The sequence below is a fragment of the Carcharodon carcharias genome, chromosome 9 (genome assembly GCF_017639515.1).
Source record: "Carcharodon carcharias isolate sCarCar2 chromosome 9, sCarCar2.pri, whole genome shotgun sequence".
NCBI lineage: Eukaryota > Metazoa > Chordata > Chondrichthyes > Lamniformes > Lamnidae > Carcharodon > Carcharodon carcharias.
In genome coordinates this window covers 41,259,024-41,280,392 of record NC_054475.1, presented here as the reverse complement: position 1 = coordinate 41,280,392, position 21,369 = coordinate 41,259,024, and the positions used below count along the sequence as shown (strand labels likewise).

The 21,369-nt window shown below is 41.6% G+C and overlaps 1 protein-coding gene across 2 annotated transcripts in view; it reads right to left on the bottom strand.

Annotated features, from left to right (window-relative positions):
- LOC121281775 (synaptotagmin-B) overlaps positions 1-21,369 on the bottom strand; it is a 261,001-nt gene that overhangs the window by 5,035 nt on the left and 234,597 nt on the right. For both annotated transcript variants that reach the window (XM_041194744.1, XM_041194745.1), the window contains exon 8: positions 13,290-13,423. In XM_041194744.1, coding sequence (XP_041050678.1) covers positions 13,290-13,423 — 134 coding nt within the window. The remainder of the gene's footprint in view (positions 1-13,289; positions 13,424-21,369) is intronic.

Below are 21,369 nucleotides of genomic sequence, written 5' to 3'. Positions count from 1 at the left end.
GAACAAGAAAACTCGAACATCCCTTCTATAAGAAATTTCTGTTAATCTGTAGACTTAAATTCTCAGTCATTATTTTGTTAATGAATCTTCTTGTTCTGAGTGAGGATTTATCTACCAATGAAAAAATAATGCTAAAAACAGCCCTTTTCAACTCTTTGAGTCCACCAAGTCAAAGCAGAATGATACAGCAATTTAAATAATGAGTACAGGAACATGGATATTTTGGATGGACATTGGCGGTTGGATTTTGAGGATTGTCATGGCTCAGAGGCACAAGTTAGACCTTCTTCTCAAGAAAGTGCACAAGAGTCTTCTTGAGGCTTGCAAGATCTTCAGATTTCTGTCCCTGTCATCAGTTTTGGTGACTTAATTATTTTTCCAATTATATAATGATGAGAACATCTTCTGTAATAGAGACACGGTTTTCTTTGTGTAGTTTGCACTAGCACAAGTCAGAACAGGGTGTTCCTGGGAATATGCCTGTGTTTACGGAGAATCTCTGGGAAAGTTTTGGTATTTGCAGGAGTACCACAGTAGTGTACCAATACAGAAGGTCCCACTGGAGCCTCCCTATACCAATATAGACTGTGTGCAAATATTTACAGAGGGTTCACTAGAGCATGCCAATATTTGCAGGGGGTGGGTGTCCACTAGAGTGTACCAATATTTACAGAGGGATATGATAAAGAAACATCAAAAAGTCAAGCTACTGGCATTGATAAAATACTGCTTCCCAGGCTTCATTACCTTGTTCTACTAACACATTGAGAAAACAGACAAATAGTTGGGAGTTTGGTTTAATCACTAAAACGATTAATGCCCATGTGATGCACAGAGATAAAAGCATTTGTTGAAAATTTCTTTTTACAAAATAAAATATATATGCTTCTTTAGCTATGGGGCATTGGAACTTGTTTGAAGAATCATTAAATATTTATCTATATCTTGCAAAGATTAAGGTCAAATCCATTTTCTTCCTCAAGGACTTTTTGGACTAAAATGGTATCTTGTAATTTTATAACAGCCTGGGCATCTTGCATATTTTTTATTCATTATTCATAGTCATTTATTGTTCTTTTTTTGCTCGTGCAAGGTCTTGAGGCACTCTTCCTTCCCCCTCCCCACACTCACTGCACCATTTCAGCTGCTTGAAAAGATAGGCCCAGGTTAGATCCAAATACAAGCCACTTGTGATTATGCGAGAATGGATTTTTAAAAAAAATCTTGGGGAATATTGTGTTATTCTGTAAAGAAGGCTGGATGCCTGTGTGTATGATTTAATTAAGCTGGGAAGAGTTTGATAAGAGTCAAATTGTCTGGGGATTTGGAAACATGAAAAGGGATAGAGATGTTAGGTTTGAGGTACAAATAAATAGTTTAGATCTAACATTTGCATTTTTAGATAAGTTAAGAGTTTGTTTAAATAGCAAAGGGGAGTCAGACATGACAAGAAAAATGTTTGCATCTTGCAGGAGTTCATATGTAAACAAGTAGCAGCGATATGATGTTTTATTGACCCAAAAACAAAGGCAAGATGGAAACATGAAAGTTCTTATATTTGGAAGAGTTTGAGTTTCAAAGTGGTGTGCGAGAACAATGGAACAAAGATGAAAGGGGCAAAAAGGCATATTAGAGTTACTGTGGAGAGCTGTTGAGATAGAGATGGCTGGAAAGCTGTTGACCTGGATGGCTGTTAAGCTGGAGATGGCTGGAGGCAGGTGGAGCTGTTTGAGTTGTTGCAAAGTCTTGGGCTGCAGGAAGCATTATTCTGAAATGAATTCCATAGCAGAGTGGAAGCAGGTAAAGGTCATATAATACACATTTATTGAAGCTACAGCAGTTTGCCTAGTGTGATATTACTGGATTTCATATTTAAATATCTATAAGGGAGTGTTGCCTTGAAAGTGTGCACTTGTGGGTTTGACCAAGTAGAGAGTTTTGGGGAAGTGTTTTGTAAGACTGTAATCTTATGTGCTTCAGTTTTCTTTTCTTCCTTGTTAATAAAACTTTACTTTGAATTTTTAAAAACCCAAAAGTGTTACCAGATCTCTTACTGCTCAGATTGGTACGTTGTCTTCTCATTACCAGATTACAAAAAAAAAGATTGTGTCCTGTAAGTCAAGTTTCCCTCTGGGATTTGGTTTGCGTAGCAATTAACACCAGTTGTGGTCACAACAATTATCACTTAGCTGTAGGGCAGAATCTTTGGCTTGGTGAGTTGGGGGGGGGGGGCCCATTTGCTGAAGCGTAAAGTGACATGTGGTGACATCACCGCACGTCATTTAGATTTTCAGTTTGGCAGGTGCGCACCTGAGTCGGCTACGCACCCGCCGAACTGTCAAAGGCCATTTAAATATCAATTAAACTAATAAACTGAGCTGCCTGTCCAACCTCAAGGTTGACGGGCAGGCGAAGAGCCCAGGCGGCCTTCGCATTTTTCATGGAACCTCATCCACGGGCGGGATGAGGTTTCCTGAACATTTTAAAAGTGTTTTACAAGCTTTTAATAAAATTAATGGACCTGTCCCAGTTCATGTGACAGTTTCACATGAGGGGACATGTCCTTAGAGTTTTTGTTTACCTTTAATCAATGTTTCATAAGTGAAATTAATCTCCCTGAGGCACAGAGGTTTCTACGCTCTTTTGCCCAGCCCACACAACACTTCCGGGTGCGCGTCACACTGAGCAGGCCTTAATTGGCCCGTCCACATAAGATGGCAGTGCAGACCCGATCAGGGGCGCCAATCACGCCCACCCCCGCACAACCCCCCGACCGGGGGGAAGATTCTACCCATAATGTTTTAGCTTTGTAATTGGATTGAAATATTTAAAAGTTGACCAAATTCCTGCTGAAGTTCATTGTTAGCCATTGAACTTAAGAAAATTTGTTTTTGCTGACTTCTGTTCTATTCAGCAGGCCAGAGGGATAGAAATACAGTAATCCCATAGATCTTCAGAGCCTGTGGTGTTCTGTACAGAATTAAACCATTAAACATGGGCTTTAATTCAATTCAGCAGGGAGGAGATTTTTTTGACAGGTTTCAATTATTATTTTTGAAGTGTTGACTTGCTGGGAATGTAACATGTAATGATGTTGCCAAACTTTCTTCCCCTGTGCATGGACTTGGAGGTGGGTGGGAAATGAGCTGGACTAAAAGGCCTTTGCTCAACTGCTTATCAGTCTCTCTAAAGGGATGACAGACAGAATGGTTTTCAGGAAAGTTGCCTGTCATATTTCTGTCGTGGTACATTGCTGACCATTGTCAAATCTAGGAACAAAACAATACTGCTCCAAATGTAACAGAGATCAATCTAATTTTCAATGGATCTAGGCTTACAGCCTAGGGCACTAGAGGCAGCAACTGAGAAGAGTATCTATTTTAACAGCTGACGTGAATTAGGCATAGATTAAAATTAAAGACCAATTTATGAATTACGATGAATTAGCAATTCTGACCTTCAATCTAAATCCCTTCATGGCTTTGCTGTTCCCTATCTGTGCAGCCATTTTCAGCCTTTTCGTCAAACACTCCATTCCTGCAATTTTGACCTTTTGTACATCTCATCTCACCCACAATTGGTGGCCATGTCTTCAGATGCAAGGCCCCAGCTTCTGGAGTTCCATTTCTCTACTCCTCAACTTCCCCTTCTCTCAGATCCTTTTTAAACCTGCCTATGGTTACTTTATCTAATATCTTTTTCTTTGGCTTGCCATCCACTTATTTCTGATCATGTCTTCTTGAAGCACCTAGGAACATTTTTCTAAGTTAAGGCATTCTATAAACATTAATTATTGCTTCTAATCTGTATTTGCTGGTGTTGGGTGAGGTTTAAATCTTTTCTACTTACAAGATAAAGACTCTCATATTTTAACAGAAATTTTGCATAGTTTGTAACCTAGATTTTGATGCTTCACTCCCCCTTTTTTGATGCTTTATTACTCCCTCTGCCATTCGTATATTTTTCCCCCATCCCCCAACTCTGCTGCAGCATATCACACCCCCATTACCTCAGAAAATTTGGCTGTTTCTTCATCCCTCCTGAATGCCTCATCTCCTCCATCCTGTTCTCTAACTTTATTCTTCCACATCACCTCCCTCTCATTCCTGTCCCCTTCCTATCTTGTTTCCTTATTCTCCTCTCCTCCTTTCACCTTCATCCCTTTTCCTTCCACTTGTCCTCACCCCGTGCCTCTTCTCTCCTTCTCTCCTGCCCCACCTCGATTCCGTTATCCCCACAGCCTCTAAACTTGCTCTCAACTCCCATATGTAACATCACAGGAGATGATTAGTTCCAAATAAAAACAGAAGTAACAAAATAAACTACACTTTAAGTAACAAGCAATCCAATTTGAAGTATGTCCCAATCAAGGAACACAATCAGTCATGACACATCCTTGAATCATACCAAAAGTGGAGCAATATTTAATTACAAAATAATTCAGGCATCAATATTTTGACTCAGATTCACTTTGCAAATTATTGCATTTGCACAAATACTTCAAGGAAATGATGCCAGAAATGCAAAGTAAAGCTTTCTACATTGGATAATTATCACTAGATACTCATGGGTGCATATTATGCTGAGCAGATGGTCTGTCTTTCACTTGGAGCAGCATTCTGAAGTTGCAGAATGTATTTAACAGATGCATGCCATTTACTAAATACTATATTCATTAATCACAAATTTACAATTTTAAATTATGTGGCTTTTGTTACTAACATATTAATGTGCATGATGTCTCTCTGAGAGGAAGTTAACTATTATCAGGATCTATACGCCTCATAAAGGGGGGGTTTAGCAACCAAGTGAAAGTATAACATGAAATAAGAACAAAAAATGTTGGAAAAACTCAGCAGGCTAGGCAGCACCTGTGGAGAGAAACAGAGATGCTGCCTGACCTGCTGAATTTTTCCGTTCCAGCGTCCGCAGTATTTAGCCTTTGTGAAAGTATATCATTCCTCGAATTTTTTCCTCAAAAAAGTTGGCTTCCAAAAATTTGATGACAATTCAAACTGTATTTCCTTTAAATGAGTAGACAGTGGATACAGTGGAAGGTTATGTCTGGTACAAGACTGTGAGTGTATTTGTTTATGATGAATCTTTAGGATCAGTTCTATTGATTGGACTAGCAATACAGTTCCTCATTATGCTCCATTGGTTCATCATGGGGAAGAATTTCAAAGCTTGTGCTGTGAGTGCCCTGTGAAATCCTCTCCTGAAAGAATTGGAGGTACAGTACTGCTAATTTGTGTTTTCAAAATCAAATCTACTGTCTTTTAACTGCAGTTCTGAATCATTTGTAGCCTGGATTTTGATGCATCAACTCTACCTGCTTGATGCATTATCTTTCTCAGTTGTTCTGCTAGAGCTCAGGTGCTTTATTATTTATTTCTCTTGGCCTACTTCAGTCCTGACATTCTTGCCTCTCTCAGCCTGTCTGAGTCATGATGTTCTGACTGTTCTCAATCAGCCACCTGAATTTAAAACATTCTGCCACTTCCAATCCATCAGCCCAAGTCCCTGTAACCATCTGCCTGCCTGTCTGACCATGGAACAACAAAAGTAGAAACTTCAGCCTCCAGTGAGCTGGGGTACTTAGGAAGGATGTATCATTCTTTTTTAAAGTTAAGAAAATGAATAGGTTTAAAATGCTGGTATGTGAATGTACAGTGACCTTGCTGGCATTATGATCAATATTGTGTGCAGCAGTTTTATACTAGTATTGAAAGACTTTTGTGAGATCAGGGATTTTAAGTGATGCAGATGTATTGTGACAATCTTGGATGTAGTGATCTGCTGGTGGCAACTGAATGAGGACCTGTCCAAATCAATCATGAGAACCCAAAGTGCACTGTTGGTTTGAAGGTACATCTGTCCTGCTTTAGTATTACAGTTTATATTTTTAATTACTCAATTTAAGGTTTAGCTCAGTGGGTAACTGCACCGCTTGGTGCCATTTAAGAAGACATAGAAGACTTCAAGTCTGAAGGCCTGGTCTGAACTGGTTCTCAGCCAGGACTGCAGGACCTGGAGTTTCCACACGGTTGTGCTTTTTTTCTGCACAATTAACCCAAAATTGGCGAAACCAGTGCAAAAGACTAGGGAATATTAACCATGGTGCTAACTGAAGATCCATGAATTTTTCTGCGCCAGAAACCCAACTGCCCATGCCCCCAGAGTGAATTAATGACCAGAGTTCATTTCTGCTAAACACACCTGTTTGCAGCTGGCTCTCCCTAGGGGGTCTAAAAGAAAGAAAGGTTTGCATTTTATATCGTACCTCTCTCAACCACTGAGCATCTCAAAACACTTTACAGCCAGTAAAGTACTTTTGAAGTGTAGCCATTGTTGTAACATAGGGAACATGGCAGCAAATTTGCACACAGCAAGGTCCCACAAACAGCAATATGATAACCAGGTACAAAAAACAGAATTACTTGGAAAACTCAGCAGGTTTGGCAGTATTGGCGGAGAAGAAAAGAGTTGACATTTCTAGTCCTCATGAACCTTCAACAGAACTGGGTGAATATTAGGAGAGGGATGAAATATAAGCTGGTTTAAGGAGCTGGGGGGGAAGGGGGTGGAGAGAAGTGGTGGGGGGGTGTGGTTGTAGGGACGAGCAAGCGGTGATAGGAGCAGATAATCAAAAGATGTCACAGACTGAAGAAAAAAGAGGTGTTGAAGGTGGTGATATTATCTAAACAAATGTGCTAATTAAGAATGGATGGCAGGACACTCAAGGTACAGCTCTAGTGGGGGTGGGGTGGAAAGACTACCAGGGCATAAAAGATATGGATTTAAAAATAATGGAAATAGGTGGGAAAAGAAAAACCTATATAAATTATTGGAAAAAACAAAAGGAAGGGGGAAGAAACAGAAAGGGGGTGGGGATGGAGGAGGGAGTTCAAGATCTAAAGTTGTTGAATTCAATATTCAGTCCTGAAGGCTGTAAAGTGCCTAGTCAGAAGATGAGGTGCTGTTCCTCCAGTTTGCGTTGGGCTTCACTGGAACAATGCAGCAAGCCAAGGACAGACATGTGGGCAGGAGAGCAGGGTGGAGTGTTAAAATGGCAAGCGACAGGAAGGTTTGGGTCTTCTTGCGGACAGACCGCAGGTATTCTGCAAAGCGGTCGCCCAGTTTACGTTTAGTCTCTCCAACGTAGAGGAAACCGCATTGGGAGCAACGAATGCAGTAGACTAAGTTGGAGGAAATGCAAGTGAAATGCTGCTTCACTTGAAAGGAGTGTTTGGGCCCTTGGACGGTGAGGAGAGAGGAAGTGAAGGGGCAGGTGATGCATCTTTTGGGTGGGCAAGGAGAGGTGCCATAGGTGGGGGTTGAGGAGTAGGGGGTGATGGAGGAGTGGACCAGGGTGTCCCGGCGGGAACGATCCCTACGGAATGCCGCCGGGGGAGGGGGGGTGGGCGGTGAAGGGAAGATGTGTTTGGTGGTGGCATCATGCTGGAGTTGGCGGAAATGGCGGAGGATGATCCTTTGAATGCGGAGGCTGGTGGGGTGATAAGTGAGGACAAGGGGGATCCTATCATGTTTCTGGGAGGGAGGAGAAGGCGTGAGGGGGGATGCACAGGAGATGGGCCGGACATGATTGAGGACCCTGTCAACGACTGTGGGTGGAAAACCTCGGTTAAGGAAGGAGCAGGACATGTCAGAGGAACTGTTTTTGAAGGTAGTATCATCGGAACAGATGCGACAGAGGCGAAGGAACTGAGAGAATGGGATGGAGTCCTTACAGGAAGCGGGGTGTGAGGAGCTGTAGTCGAGGTAGCTGTGGAAGTCGGTGGGCTTGTAATGGATATTGGTGGACAGTCTATCACCAGAAATTGAGACAGAGAGGTTAAAGAAGGGAAGGGAAGTGTCAGAGATGGACCATGTGAAAATGATGGAGGGTTGGAGATTGGAAGCAAAATTAATAAATTTTTCTAGGTCCCAACGACACCATGAAGCAGCACCGAAGTAATCATCGATGTACCCCATACTGACGACAACCTACTAACAAATTCAACGCAGTTTCTCCCTAATTGTTCTGGATGCTTCAGCAGTTTATCCTCGTGAATTATTCATGCTGCTGCTAAATTCTCTCTTGCATCCACCCTCCTGCCTTCTCCTCCCTCCCAGAAACATGATAGAGTCCCCCTTGTCCTCACTTATCACCCGACCAGCCTCCGCATTCAAAGGATCATCCTCCGCCATTTCCGCCAACTCCAGCATGATGCCACCACCAAACACATCTTCCCTTCACCCCACCGGTGGCATTCCGTAGGGATCGTTCCCTCTGGTACACCCTGGTCCACTCCTCCATCACCCCCTACTCCTCAACCCCCACCTATGGCACCTCCCCATGCCCACGGAAAAGATGTAACAGCTGCCCCTTCACTTCCTCTCTCCTCACCGTCCAAGGGCTCAAACACTCCTTTCAGGTGAAGCAGCAATTCACTTGCATTTCCCACAACTTAGTCTACTGCATTCGTTGCTCCCAATGCGGTCTCCTCTACATTGGAGAGGCCAAACGTAAACTGGGCGACCGCTTTGCAGAACACCTGCGGTCTGTCCGCAAGAAAGACCCAAACCTCCCTGTCGCTTGCCATTTTAACACTCCACCCTGCTCTCTTGCCCACATGTCTGTCCTTGGCTTGCTGCATTGTTCCAGTGAAGCCCAACGCAAACTGGAGGAACAGCACCTCATCTTCTGACTAGGCACTTTACAGCCTTCGGGACTGAATATTGAATTCAACAACTTTAGATCTTGAACTTCCTCCTCCATTCCCACCCCCTTTCCGTTTCCTCTCCCTTCCTTTTGTTTTTTCCAATAATTTATACAGATTTTTCTTTTCCCACCTATTTCCATTATTTTTAAATCAATATCTTTTATGCCCTGGTAGTCTTTCCACCCCACCCCCACTAGAGCTGTACCTTGAGTGTCCTGACATCCATTCTTAATTAGCACATTCGTTTAGATATCACCACCTCTTTTTTCTTCTGTCTGTGACATCTTTTGATTATCTGCTCCTATCACCGCTTGCTTGTCCCTACAACCACTACCCCCCCCACCCACCTTAAACCAGCATATATTTCACCCCACTCCTAATATTCACTCAGTTCTGTTGAAAGGCCATGAGGACTCAAAACGTCAACTCTTTTCTTCTCGCCGATTTTGCCGGACCTGCTGTTTTTCCAGGTAATTCTGTTTTTGTTTTGGATTTCCAGCATCTGCAGTTTTTTGTTTTTATCTCTGATAACCAGGCGATCTGTTTTTATGATGTTGACTGAGAAATAAATATTGGCCAGGACACCTGGGATCACTCCCCTGCTCTTTCTTTGAAATAATGCCATGGAATCTTTTACACCCGCCTGAGAGCAGACGAGGCCTCAGTTTAACACGCTGTCAGAAAGATGGCACCTCCAACAGTGCAGTGCTACATCAGTACTGCGCTAGAGTACCAGCCTTGATTTTTGTAGCTCATGTCCTGGAGTGGGACTGGAACCTAGAATTTTCTGACTCAGTGGTAAGAGTGCCACCAACTGAGATGCAGCTGACACACACTATAAAAATTAAATTATTTTTTGACACAAGGATACCAGTAGGCACCTACTTAAAGCTGTTAACTTTTTGTTTTCATTTCCTAAGAAACTGACTACTGTACATCAATATAAGTAGCCAATGGTTTGTATAGCAGTGAATGGCAAAAAGAAAAAGCACTTCTCAAAACTAGCACAATTTTGAGTGCAAATTGTGCCTGGATTGCATATTGCACCCAGAGTGGGAAACTAGCCCAGGGTTTGTAAGCTGGGAAAGAGAAACATGGGACCTCGCTGACATTTGCTGGCCTATAACCAGTGGTAGTGAAACACAGGATTGGATTTGTTTTTGTTGCCTCTGCAGCCCACCAGAGTTGTGGAAAATGGTTACTTGGTATAGAGTTGGATTTCTGGAACAAAGACGGGTACTGGGCCTCAGGACAAACAAAGAACAGGAATATCAAAATGGAGATTGCTCAACTGATCTCTGCTTTATTATTTCGTACACGTCACCCCTTTATGATCAGCACAATTACATGGGAAATAAATAGAATTATATCGAAATTTATGACGCCATTTGGGCCAACAGATCTTTGCCGACGTTTATGGTCTACATGAGCCTGTTCCCACTTTCGTTCATCTCACCATATTCTTCTATTCCTTTCCGCTTGTCAATATTTAGCTTCCCCTTAAAGACATGGCGTGAGGACTGGCTTCACAACATTATAAACCAGGCTGATCTTCAGCTATCAGGACCTGAGACACATGGATGGGACAGTGATAAATAATTTCAACTCCCTTGGGCATTCACAATCTGCAGACACTTGAATAGAAGTGCTGCCAAATGGCACAGAGAATGGAAAAACAGAGAGCATCCATAGTATAAAGAGAATTCCTTTAATTCGGTGCCTGTTTGGAGAACTGATCTGCAGAGGTGGAACCAAGTGGCTACCACAGAAACTGCTGCTTGTTTTAAATATTTATTTAACCATCTGCTTTAGGGTGACCTGGCAGGAAGTCCTGATTTAATATTAAAACCTAATTGTTTTAACACATTAACAGATGCAATCTGTGATATTCAGAATTCCAAACTCCAATTTCATTGAAATTTTCCATTTGGAAGGACGGTGTGGGGTGTACCAAAAACTTAATATCAAATACATGCTGTGGAAATGGTGTGCCATAATGATGTATAAGACGCTGTACATCAGTGGGAAGAAAGAAATGATTTGCATTTACATATCACCTTTCACAAACTCAAGCTTACCCAAAGTACTTATGAAAGTAATCATTGTAGCAAAATGTAGAGATGTGACTCCCAATTTGTACACAGCATGATCCCATAAGCAGCATTGTGAGAATGGCCAGGTTATCTGTTTTAGGAACGTTGCTTGAGGGATAAATATTTGCCTATTCTTCAACATATTGTGACCTGAGTGTGCAGACAGGGCCTCTGTTTAGCATCTCATCTGAAAGACAGCTCCTCTGATAATAGAGCACTCCCTCAGTACTGTACAGAAGTGCTGGCTTAGATTTTATGCTCATGTCTCTGGGGTGGGACTTGAACATACAACTTTCTTACTCGGAGGCATGAATGCTACCACTGAACCACAGCAATGGGCTGGAGTACTTACTCAGAATACCACTTCATACCCACATCAAGTGACTGACCTCTGAAGTACCTTCAATCAGCTACACAGAGAAGCAACATTCAGTTTCTAGTATAAGATGGAAAAGTTGGCAGTAAAGTCATCTTGGGCCTTTAACACTTTGAACATGGACATTAGCAGAAAACTGTTGCTTTTTCATTTATCCTTTATTCACTGGCAAGGCCAGTATTTGTTGCCTATCTCAAATTGCCCTTGAATTGAATGGCTTGCTAGGCCATTTTAGAGAGTAGTTAAGAGTCACATGTAGGCCAGACCAGGTAAAAATGGCAATTCCCTGAAGGGCATTCGTGAACCAGATGGGTTTTTATGACAATCAAAGACAATTTCATGGTCACCAATTCTGAGACAAGCTTCAATTCCTGATTTTATTAATTGAATTTAAATTCCACCAACTGCCAAGGTGGGATTTGAGCCCATGTCAAATTCTAACTGAATTCAAACTATCATGGTAGAGGTTGAACTCATATTTTCTGGATTATCAGTCCAGTAACATAACCCCTCTTCTACCCTTAAAATTGCCAGAAGAATCATGAGAATGATATGGCTCGTCACGCTCTTCAATTTTCTCTCTATCTCTTCCAAGAAGTGCCTCTCCTCCTCCAGGCAGTTCAGCTATGTAACAACAGCTACTATACATCATAAAACACTGCATGCAAAGCTCTTTGAGGTATATTTAGCATGCAAAGCTCTTTGAGGTATATTTAGCATGCAAAGCTCTTTGAGGTATATTTAGCATGCAAAGCTCTTTGAGGTATATTTATATGAATTATAATAAAAGAATGAATAAAGGGTTTCCAAATGCCATAAAAAGTTCATCTTGGCTGTTCCATTGGGAATGAATGCACACAGATGCTGTAATGGAACCCCTGGTGATATGTGTATCACTCTATATTAAGAACAGCTTTCCCTTCTGTTAGAAAGTTCATTTGATAGAGATTCCAGCTGATTCTCCCACTCTGCTGAAAAGAACATTTCCTGACATGAAACTGTGTTGGAGGTTGTTCTCTTTAAAATTAGAATACAGACGGCAAAACATTAAATGCAGTTCAGTAAAAATCCACTCCCTGGGTCCATTCACCTCAGCATTACAATACATCTTCCCTCAAATGCCGTCTGCCATTTTGAACAGCAGCCACTGGCCCAAGGCTTCTGGTGCTGAAATGGCCGCTGTAGGTACTGCATTCAACTCCTGCTCCACGGAACAAATACAGCAGAGCAGAATATAAGGGGATTGTTCTGGGGGGCCATTCATTTAAGGAAAAAGGACATAAAAGAGAAACATGGATCATTCTTTGCTAAACGGTAATCATAGGAGACTACCTGAATCAACATTGAGGGTTTAGTAAGAGGAGTCAGCCATTCAGCCCTTCAAGCCTGTCCTACTATTCAATTAGAGCATGGTTGATGTGAACCTTAACTCCAATTTTGGCTGTAGCTCTATATCCCTAGATAAATCTGACTAACAACCAGCAATCTCGGTATTGAAAGCTCCAATTGACCAAGCATCCACAGTCTTTAGTGGGAGAGAATTCCAGATTGCCACTAATCTTTGTGTGACAAAGTGATTCCTGCTTTCCCTAAAAATAACTTGGCTAAATTTTGAAATTATGTCCCTTCATTCTTAATTTCCCTACCAAAGGAAATCACTTCCCTCTATGTACCTTTCTGAATCCTATTAACATTTAAATGTCTTTATCAGATCACCCTGCAATCTCCTACAGATGAACAAGCAGCTAAGTTTATGTAACCTGCCCTCATAATTTAACCCTCTAAGCCCTGGCATTATTCTAGTGAATTATTATTCTAGTGGTTAATTGTTTTCTTAAAGGCAGAGAAAGAAGGACAAACCTTCTTGTGGGTGATTGTCAAACACTTAACATGTAGCATATTTTGTATTGGAACATGCAGGAAAATCATATTATGTAAGGTGATGTACTGAGGAAAGTAATGTCTATCTCCATAAGTTACACAAATATGCAATTTTATGACAGCACTGTTGAGGTGTTTGATCAGGAATTTTTTGTTTTGTTGACCACACTAAGGGTGCTGTTTTTCAGCACGCTAAATGCTAAATAGTTGTACCTGTATTTGTTCGAATGGAATTTCAAAGCTGAACGATTCATTGTAGTAAGGGTTCAGCGTGTTTTTCTTAACTGTGGTTTTCTTCTTCTTGAGCCGTTTTCCATTCTGCAGCAGATGTATCTTTACGTAAGGATCTGAAAAATAAAAGTCATCCCTTAAGTAATCAATTCACAAATAAGAAGTTAAAGTAGATTAGCCTGAAAATGGCAGCATAGTGACAGTGTGTAATGTTGCTCAATAGCTTCTCTGATTCCTGATATGACACTTCCTGATTTCACTTATGCTATCTGGGATGAGATGCTGAGTGGATGCTGGAAGTTAGCTTGTAGGAAAGGTCAGAGGCCATATCTCCTTGTGTTGCTTTTGTGCATCACATGCATACATTCTTCAGGGCTCTCTTCTAGGCCCAGCCACCTTCAGCTACTTCATCAATGACCTTCCCTCCAACCAAAGGAGGGATGTAGAGATGTTCACGAATGATTGCACAGTTTTCAATTCCATTTGCAATTCTTCAGATAACGAAGCAGTCATGAAGCATCCTTCGTGAACCATTAGGCTTGGGCTGATAAATGACAAGTAACATTCATGTCACACAAGTGCCAGGGAATGACCTTCTCCAACAAGACAAAGTCAATGGCATTAGCATCCACCCCCCAGCATCAACTAACTGCAGTCACTGTTGACTAGCCATGCGTATTCTCTGGCTACTGGAGTAGATTAGAGGCTGGATTCCCTGCAGCAAGTAACTCATCTTCTGACTCCCTAAAGCCTGTCCATCATCTACAAGGCACAAGTCAAGAGTGTAATGGAACAGTCTCCATTTGCCTGTATGAGTGCAGCTCAAACAACAGCCAAGTAGCTTATCGTAATCCAGGAAAACTTTATTGGCACCCCATCCAACACATTAAACATTCACTCCCTCCATCACAGGTGCACAGTGCTAGAAGTGTGTGCCATCTACAAACACTGCATCAACTTGCCAAGGCTTCCTCAACAGCACCTTCCCAGCACACAGGAATACCACCACCTGCAAGTTTCCCTCCAAGTCACACATCATTCTGACTTGGAGCTATATCTCAGTTCCTTCATTGCCTCTGGGTCAAAATCTTAGAACTCCCTCCCTAACAGCACTGTTGGTATACCTACACAACATGGTCTACAGTGGTTCAAGAGGTGGCTCACCACCACCTTCTCAAGGGTAATTAGGGTTAGGCAATAAATGCTAGTCTAGCTAGTGAGGTCCACATCATTTGAATAAATCATTTCCTTCCAATTCAGGAGTCATATTACCAAAGTCTCAGAACAGTGGCCTTGCCAATGGTGCAAAGTGGGCTGCAGGAAGACTTTGAGAGAGGTGTGGACAGGAATGCAATAAATAAGTAACTAAATAAAGACTGAACTTTCTGTTTGCAACTCAGGAATATTTCAATACTCAGACATGTGTTGTAATATAAGAAATATTTTGTTTTATAATTCACAAAAGAAACGTGCAGATGAAAAACCTTTCTTTACACAATGAGTTGTGATTTGGAATGCATTGTCTGAGAGGCTGGTGGAAGCAGATTCAACATTAGCTTTCAAAAGGAAATTGGATATACACAGTCCTTGAAATTCTCCGAGTGAAGTTAATTGGATAACTCTCCCAAAGAGCTGACATAGGCTGCTATTACTCTGTGCTTCTATGAACTTTCTCACTCATTTCACAAGCATCAAAAGCTTGCTATTTCATCCTCTTACACTCTATTCCCAAAGCATCCCAACTTGTTGATCAGCCATTACTTTTGTTCCTTTCAAACAAATTGTCTGCAGGGTTAGTGTAAGACATATCCAGAACTGTGATAACTCTGTGCTTAGCCAGCTGACGGTGTGTGGTTCAGACTGGCTTTGTGTTTGAGGGGTATATTTTTCTCCCCTGGCTCTCCCTTTCCAAAGTATTCTACCTTATTGATCACCCCAAGTTTGTTCCACCAACAGTTGCCAACTTAGAATGACAGGCAGCCCTGAGGCTTAAAACATTCAACCATCTGCTTTTGAAATGAATAATATAAAGCGAACACTGCACAGTCACTGAGGTGCATAGAAGTCGACTGCATGTGAAAAATGACTCTCTAGGTGAAACAGCTGGATTGCAAGCTTCTCTTCACTTGGCTATCCCTGGAGTCACACTGAGGATCAGTCTGTTATTTAGAAAACAAGCCTTAAAACCAAAGTGCTGCAGAGAAAATAACTTTGATTAATTTACTCAGGAATTTCTAAACTGCAGTCATAGATGAAAAAACAAACAAAATTCCACAGAAATGAAATATTGCATGCTGGGTTAGCAGAACCAGGTACAAATCTTTCAGAAAATCAGAATACTGTAGATCTGAAATAAAAGCACAAATGCCAGAAATACTGAACAGGTCAGGCAGTGTCTGTGGAGAGAAACCTTTCAACAACCTGAAATGTTAACCCTGGTCTCTCTCCACAAATCTTTCAAACTTGCTAAACTATATTTTTAGGGTTTAGTGTATCTCAGGAATCTGGAAGCAAACTGTGGGGTTGGATGTACAATCAGTGGATGTACTTGCAGACTGATAGGTCATGATATGATTGCTCTTTTCATGACTGTAACCTTCTTTACACCAGCCTATAAGTAGCTATTTATAGAATCATGGAAATTTACAGAATAAAAAGGACAAAGGTCATTGCATCTGTGCCTACTTGAAAAAAGAGCTATCCAGTCGATTTCCACCTTCCAGCTCTTGGTTCATAGCCTTGTAGTCTATGGCAGCTTAAGTGCCTGTACAAGTACTTGACAAATGCAATGACGTTTTCTGCCTCTACCACCCTTTCAGGTAGTGGGTTCCAAACCCCTCTGGGTGAAAAAAACTCTTGATTCTCTAACCTTCTACCAATTACTTTAAATCTATGCCTCCTGGTTACTGATTTCTCTACCAATGGACCTGAAAATGGACCTATCCACTCTACCTAGGCCCCTCATAATTTTATACACCTCAATTAAATTTCTCCTGAGCCTCCTCTGCTTCAAAGAAAACAATGCCAGCCTCTCTAATCTTTCCTCCTGGCTAAAATGCTCAGTCCTGGAAACATCCTTGTAAATCTCTTCAATATCTTTTCTACTGTGATCTCATTTGTACCACAACGTGGGGACCAGAACTGTAAACACTCGAGTTGTGGCCTAGCTAGCATTTTACACAATTTTAGCATACTTTCCCTGCTCTTATACTCAATGCCTTGGCCAATAAAGGAAAGTATCCAACATGCCTCCTTAACCACCTTACCTACCTCTCTTGCTATATTCAGGGAATTATGCACATGCACACCAAAGTCCCTGTTTCTCGCAGTATCCTACCATTTATTGTATGTTTCCTTTCCTTGTTTGCCCTCCTCAAATGCATTAACTTGCGCTTCTCTGGATTGAATTCCATTTACCACTTTCTGCTCACCTGACTATTGATATTTTCTTACAGTCTGCAGCTTTCTTCCTTATCAAGCACATTGCCCCCTATATTCAAATCTAGACAAAAGGAGGATTTTATGACTGCAACCCATGTGATGGTGGATTATATAATATTCTGCACTGAATGTGTGAGTTGCTGCAAATCAACTCAGGTTTACTTCTGTATAAACCATTGTAATAATGTCAATCTGTTCTGATGGAAGGTAATTGACCTGAAATGTTAACTCTGTTTCTCTCTCCACAAATGCTGTCTGACCTATTGTGTGTTTCCAGCATTTTCTGTTTTTATTTCAGATTTTTGGCATTCACAATATTTTGTTTTTGTATTGAGGTCAGTGATTTGGAAGGGTGAGAGATATCACCTGGACTTGTGACATTCCCATCTGATATTAGTACTGACATTCATGGCCAACATAGAAACCAGCCTTCTTGTAAAACATTTTTTAAAAAGGCATTAATGAATATATTTACTTATATATAAAGGTTACATTTTATATAGTAACAATGCAAGAGATTCAGTTTCTGATTGGGATTTAACCCAAGTTTAAACAATGAGTTTGAATGGTAACTTCCTTGAGTTTGGGTTAAAGCAGTAAGTTTGTTGATAAAAGCTCCTTTGTCGAGGATCAACATGACCCAGCACTGCTCAGATGGCAATGTGAATGCAACAAGGACCAATGCTGTACAATGTTTAACATGTATATTCATCAGGTAACTGTTGCTGCCATTTGATAATAATGGCAAATTGTTCGTTTAAACTTTGTGATGCCAGAAGCTGACTTTACTTGGTTTGCAAATAATCTGTATGCTGGGTATTCTGTATTGAATTCACTTCTGCAGCACATGGACTCACCCTGTCACACCCACCATCCCCAGCCACCCCCACCCTCATCTTGTGGCATGTATGGGCTGACTTGACGGTTGTTTTTCTATCAGATAATTAATAAATTTCCACAACATCTGTGGTGTTACAGTATCAGCATTGAACCCTTCCCTAGTGATTGGCGCAGTTTAGCAAAGACTATCCTTTTGAGGTTCTGTGTTTGCAATTAAGTATACTCCTGATGATATTGCTTTGTAACTGTTGTAGTCGTTACAGCAGCTGATATTCAAACACTCTTTCCACACAATGCTATACTGATCAATGTGAGGCAAACTCGATGCATTATGCCTGTGACTGCTGCGTTGAGAGAGAGGCAGGGGATGACACTGTTGATTTCTTGCTGGTTAGTCTGACTGTGTGGCGTTCTGCAGACTGTGCTGATTGAATTGATGCTTGGGCTCTATCCCAGATTCATTATCTTGAAGGCTAGTTATTTGTGTTCATTAACAACAGATTTCATTTCCATAAGGAAGGAGCAAATAAAAAGGTATTAGCTGCCTTTAAAGTGAATTGATTTTTCACCAGGCACCGAAGAGCTCCCGCCACATCTCCAGCCAACACCTGGTCAACTATTTCAGCTGGGTATGACTGCATGTAGAAAAGTCTCTTGGAGTGTGAACATCCCTCGTGGAGCTCATTAATAAAACAAATGAATAGTGTTGCTCCTAACTCCAGTTTTGATGCTGCTTCAGTCAAATGATCTGTTTTGAGTTGCAATCTTTTGATGTAGTGCCGTTGAGACATGAATAGCACTGGAGACTAATTTGGCTTCATTTTCCTGGATTGCAGTATATCTCATAATATAGGTAGATGCAGCTACCCATCTGAAACCTGAAGAATGAAGCAGGGCTGCTTCAAAACTCAGTCACCAGACTGCTTAGCTTTCCCAGATCACATTCAGATGCTTCTGATAGATGATGATGTTTTGCTGTATGTTTTTCATTGTAGAAAAAGGAGGAAGTACCCATGAATGGAAATAATTGAACTCCCATCTTTTGTTTCATTCAGCTTTCTCCCCATCTTGCTTGAAGGTACTGTCTCAGACCAATGTATCATCCCACATGCACAAGCACCTCCGTGGGAGCAAGCCAAAGTGGCAATCCTCTAACTGAACCTATATATTGAGCAATAGAAGACCATTGAATATCACACAAGTGAGTCAGCTCCTGTCACCATTACCTCAACCGCCCCGCCCATCCCCCCACCCCAACATTCATGCAGGCACTTTTCGTCAGGTACCATTGGATAATAGTTTATCTACACCCCCCCTCCCCCCATTTGGGAAAAGTAAGTTCTAAACATTTGTAACAGATTTCCTCCCTTGTTAAACGACGAAGATGAAAATACAAAGGGGTTAAAATTCAGGGCAGGATTTTCCCTGCAGAGTTCCGAACCCCGCCATCTGGCTGAAATATGGACCAGAAGCCCATTGTGTGGAAAAGAGCCCTCCCTTGTGACTTTTCCCAGTGTTGCCATTTAATGGCCAGAGGGCAGGTTCGTTGTCCCAACTGAAGCTGGGGGGCCAGAGGCCTTCCAGATTGGAAGAAACTGGAGGCTGTAATGAAAAGGTAAGTAAAGGAGATGGTGCTTCAAAATGGATTTCTCCTCTCTGCAACTTCACAAAATCTAAATTAAAAAATGCCTTTTGCAGCCAGGTCATCGCTATGGGGGACAACCCCATTATATGGCGGCCTGCAACTGCTGCAGTACTCAGGCAGACAGGGAGGGAGGGAGGACCTTTAGAGCTGCCTGGAGCACTGCACCCACCTGTCTGCCACCGGGAGGCAGCCTCCAAGCAGCTAAACTGCCCCCGTTGCTGTGGGATGCTGGAGGCCAATTAGAAAATCCCAGTAGGCCTCTGTTAATCGACCTTAAGTTGTCCTTAATGAGCCACATGCGCTACTCACCACATGCTGGCAGGTAGCCTTGCTTTCCCCCATTCCACCCCTGCAGAAATGGCCTAAAGGAGTGATAGATCCAGGGAACTGGCCTATCAATTGGTGGGGTATCTTTGGTTCCTGCCTGTCTCCATTCCCAACCCCAGCAGCCAGTGGGGGCTGAAAATCTTGCCCAAGTACTGACCATCACTGTTCCTGAAATGAGTGACGGTAGGTTTATAGGACCATGAGCATTCAAACTCCACCTGGCCTCACCAGAATGAGTCGCATTGCAATTTTTGTCCAATTTTGGGGTGGGTTGCAACTTTTCACTTAGGGGGTCACACTGGTTAGGCTGCGCTTCATCCCATACTACACTCTTCCCATTGATAGCTTAAAGCTGTGTTGGAGCTCTGCAACTGACGTAGGATCCCCAAATTAAATATTGAATGATGGCTCCACTTGTTATGGTCAGGAGGAGTGTTTTTCCCTGGTTGAAAGCCTGCCTGTATTGAGTTAGACAGGCCTCAGGCAGCTAGTGAGCTGTAGGGGTTTTATTTTTAAAAAATGTCTTTCTATCCTCCCAATTTTCAAGCTGAATGGGGAAATATGCAGATGAAAGTCACCCCCATTAGAGAGAAAGGGATCAAGCCATTCAGTTCCAAGAGAAGTTTGACTGTATATTTTATAGCTATCAATGAGTTTAAATATCCTTTGTCTCAGGCATATTTTTAAAAGTATTTCACAGCCTGTTTTGTTCAAATGGAACAGTCTATCTGAATCCATCAGAGAGAGGAGACAGTCAAAGAAACTAACAGGTGGGCAATGCCAAACTATAAAGGTTGGTGTTGTCCGTAGTCCAGTTTACCCCGCAAATTAGCACAACTGACAAAATTGTTAATGAGCTACCGGGTATACTGACAAAAGTGCTATATTTATCTCAAGCACATTTGAATGGGTATTACTTGTGAGAGTTAAACTAAGGAACGTGTTACTTTAAGGAATTTCCAATTTATCCTACTTCACAAGCAAGTGTCCAGCCTTGAGGGAAGTTTGAAAGCAATTATGCTAATTAACTTCTATTGTACTCTATCTTTCGGCCATAAAGCAATAATATTATCACTGGTGAATAGCTAAGAAGCTAGGAAATGTTATCTGTGAAAAATTCTGCTGTCGGGCAATTCTGCAGCCAATTCTATCTCTGAATGGGACGCTTGCCACTACTGTGTTGAGCTATTGTTGGCACTCAGAGCAGCAGCAATGAATTTGACTGTAGGCTTCCATGTTGCTAATGTGCACAGTATAATTATTTTATCTGTTCAGTTTTTGGAGGGGGGGGGGGGGGAGCGGGGGGGCAAGGAAAGCAAATTTTCTTGTTATCGTTCTCAAAACATGGTGAAATTAGCCAAAGTGATGTGTAAAAACATTACATAAAATAGAAAGATATTTGGAATGGAAAAGACAAAAACATTCCGCTAATAGTAGATAAGGGGTGCAAATCCTGGTGTGGGCTGTTGCTGAGATATTGACTGATAAAAGAGTCACCCCTGATATTTTATCGCATTTGTTTTATTCTTGAATTAAGATTTATGACGTGGAAGTTCTATTTTTATAGAAACAGTAGATAAGAATATGGATGAAGTGAAACTGAATTTAGTCATTTCAATCTTGAAATACCACCTCCATTAATGTGAGGTACACCTATGTGGCAACCTTTGACCCAGAAGCAGTTCAGTAAGGAGAATTTTAAATTTCTTTAAAATATCTTATTTTATTTATTTGTTCATGGGATGTGGACATCACTAGCTGGGCCAGCATTTATTGCCCATCACTAATTGTCCTTGAGAAGATGGTGGT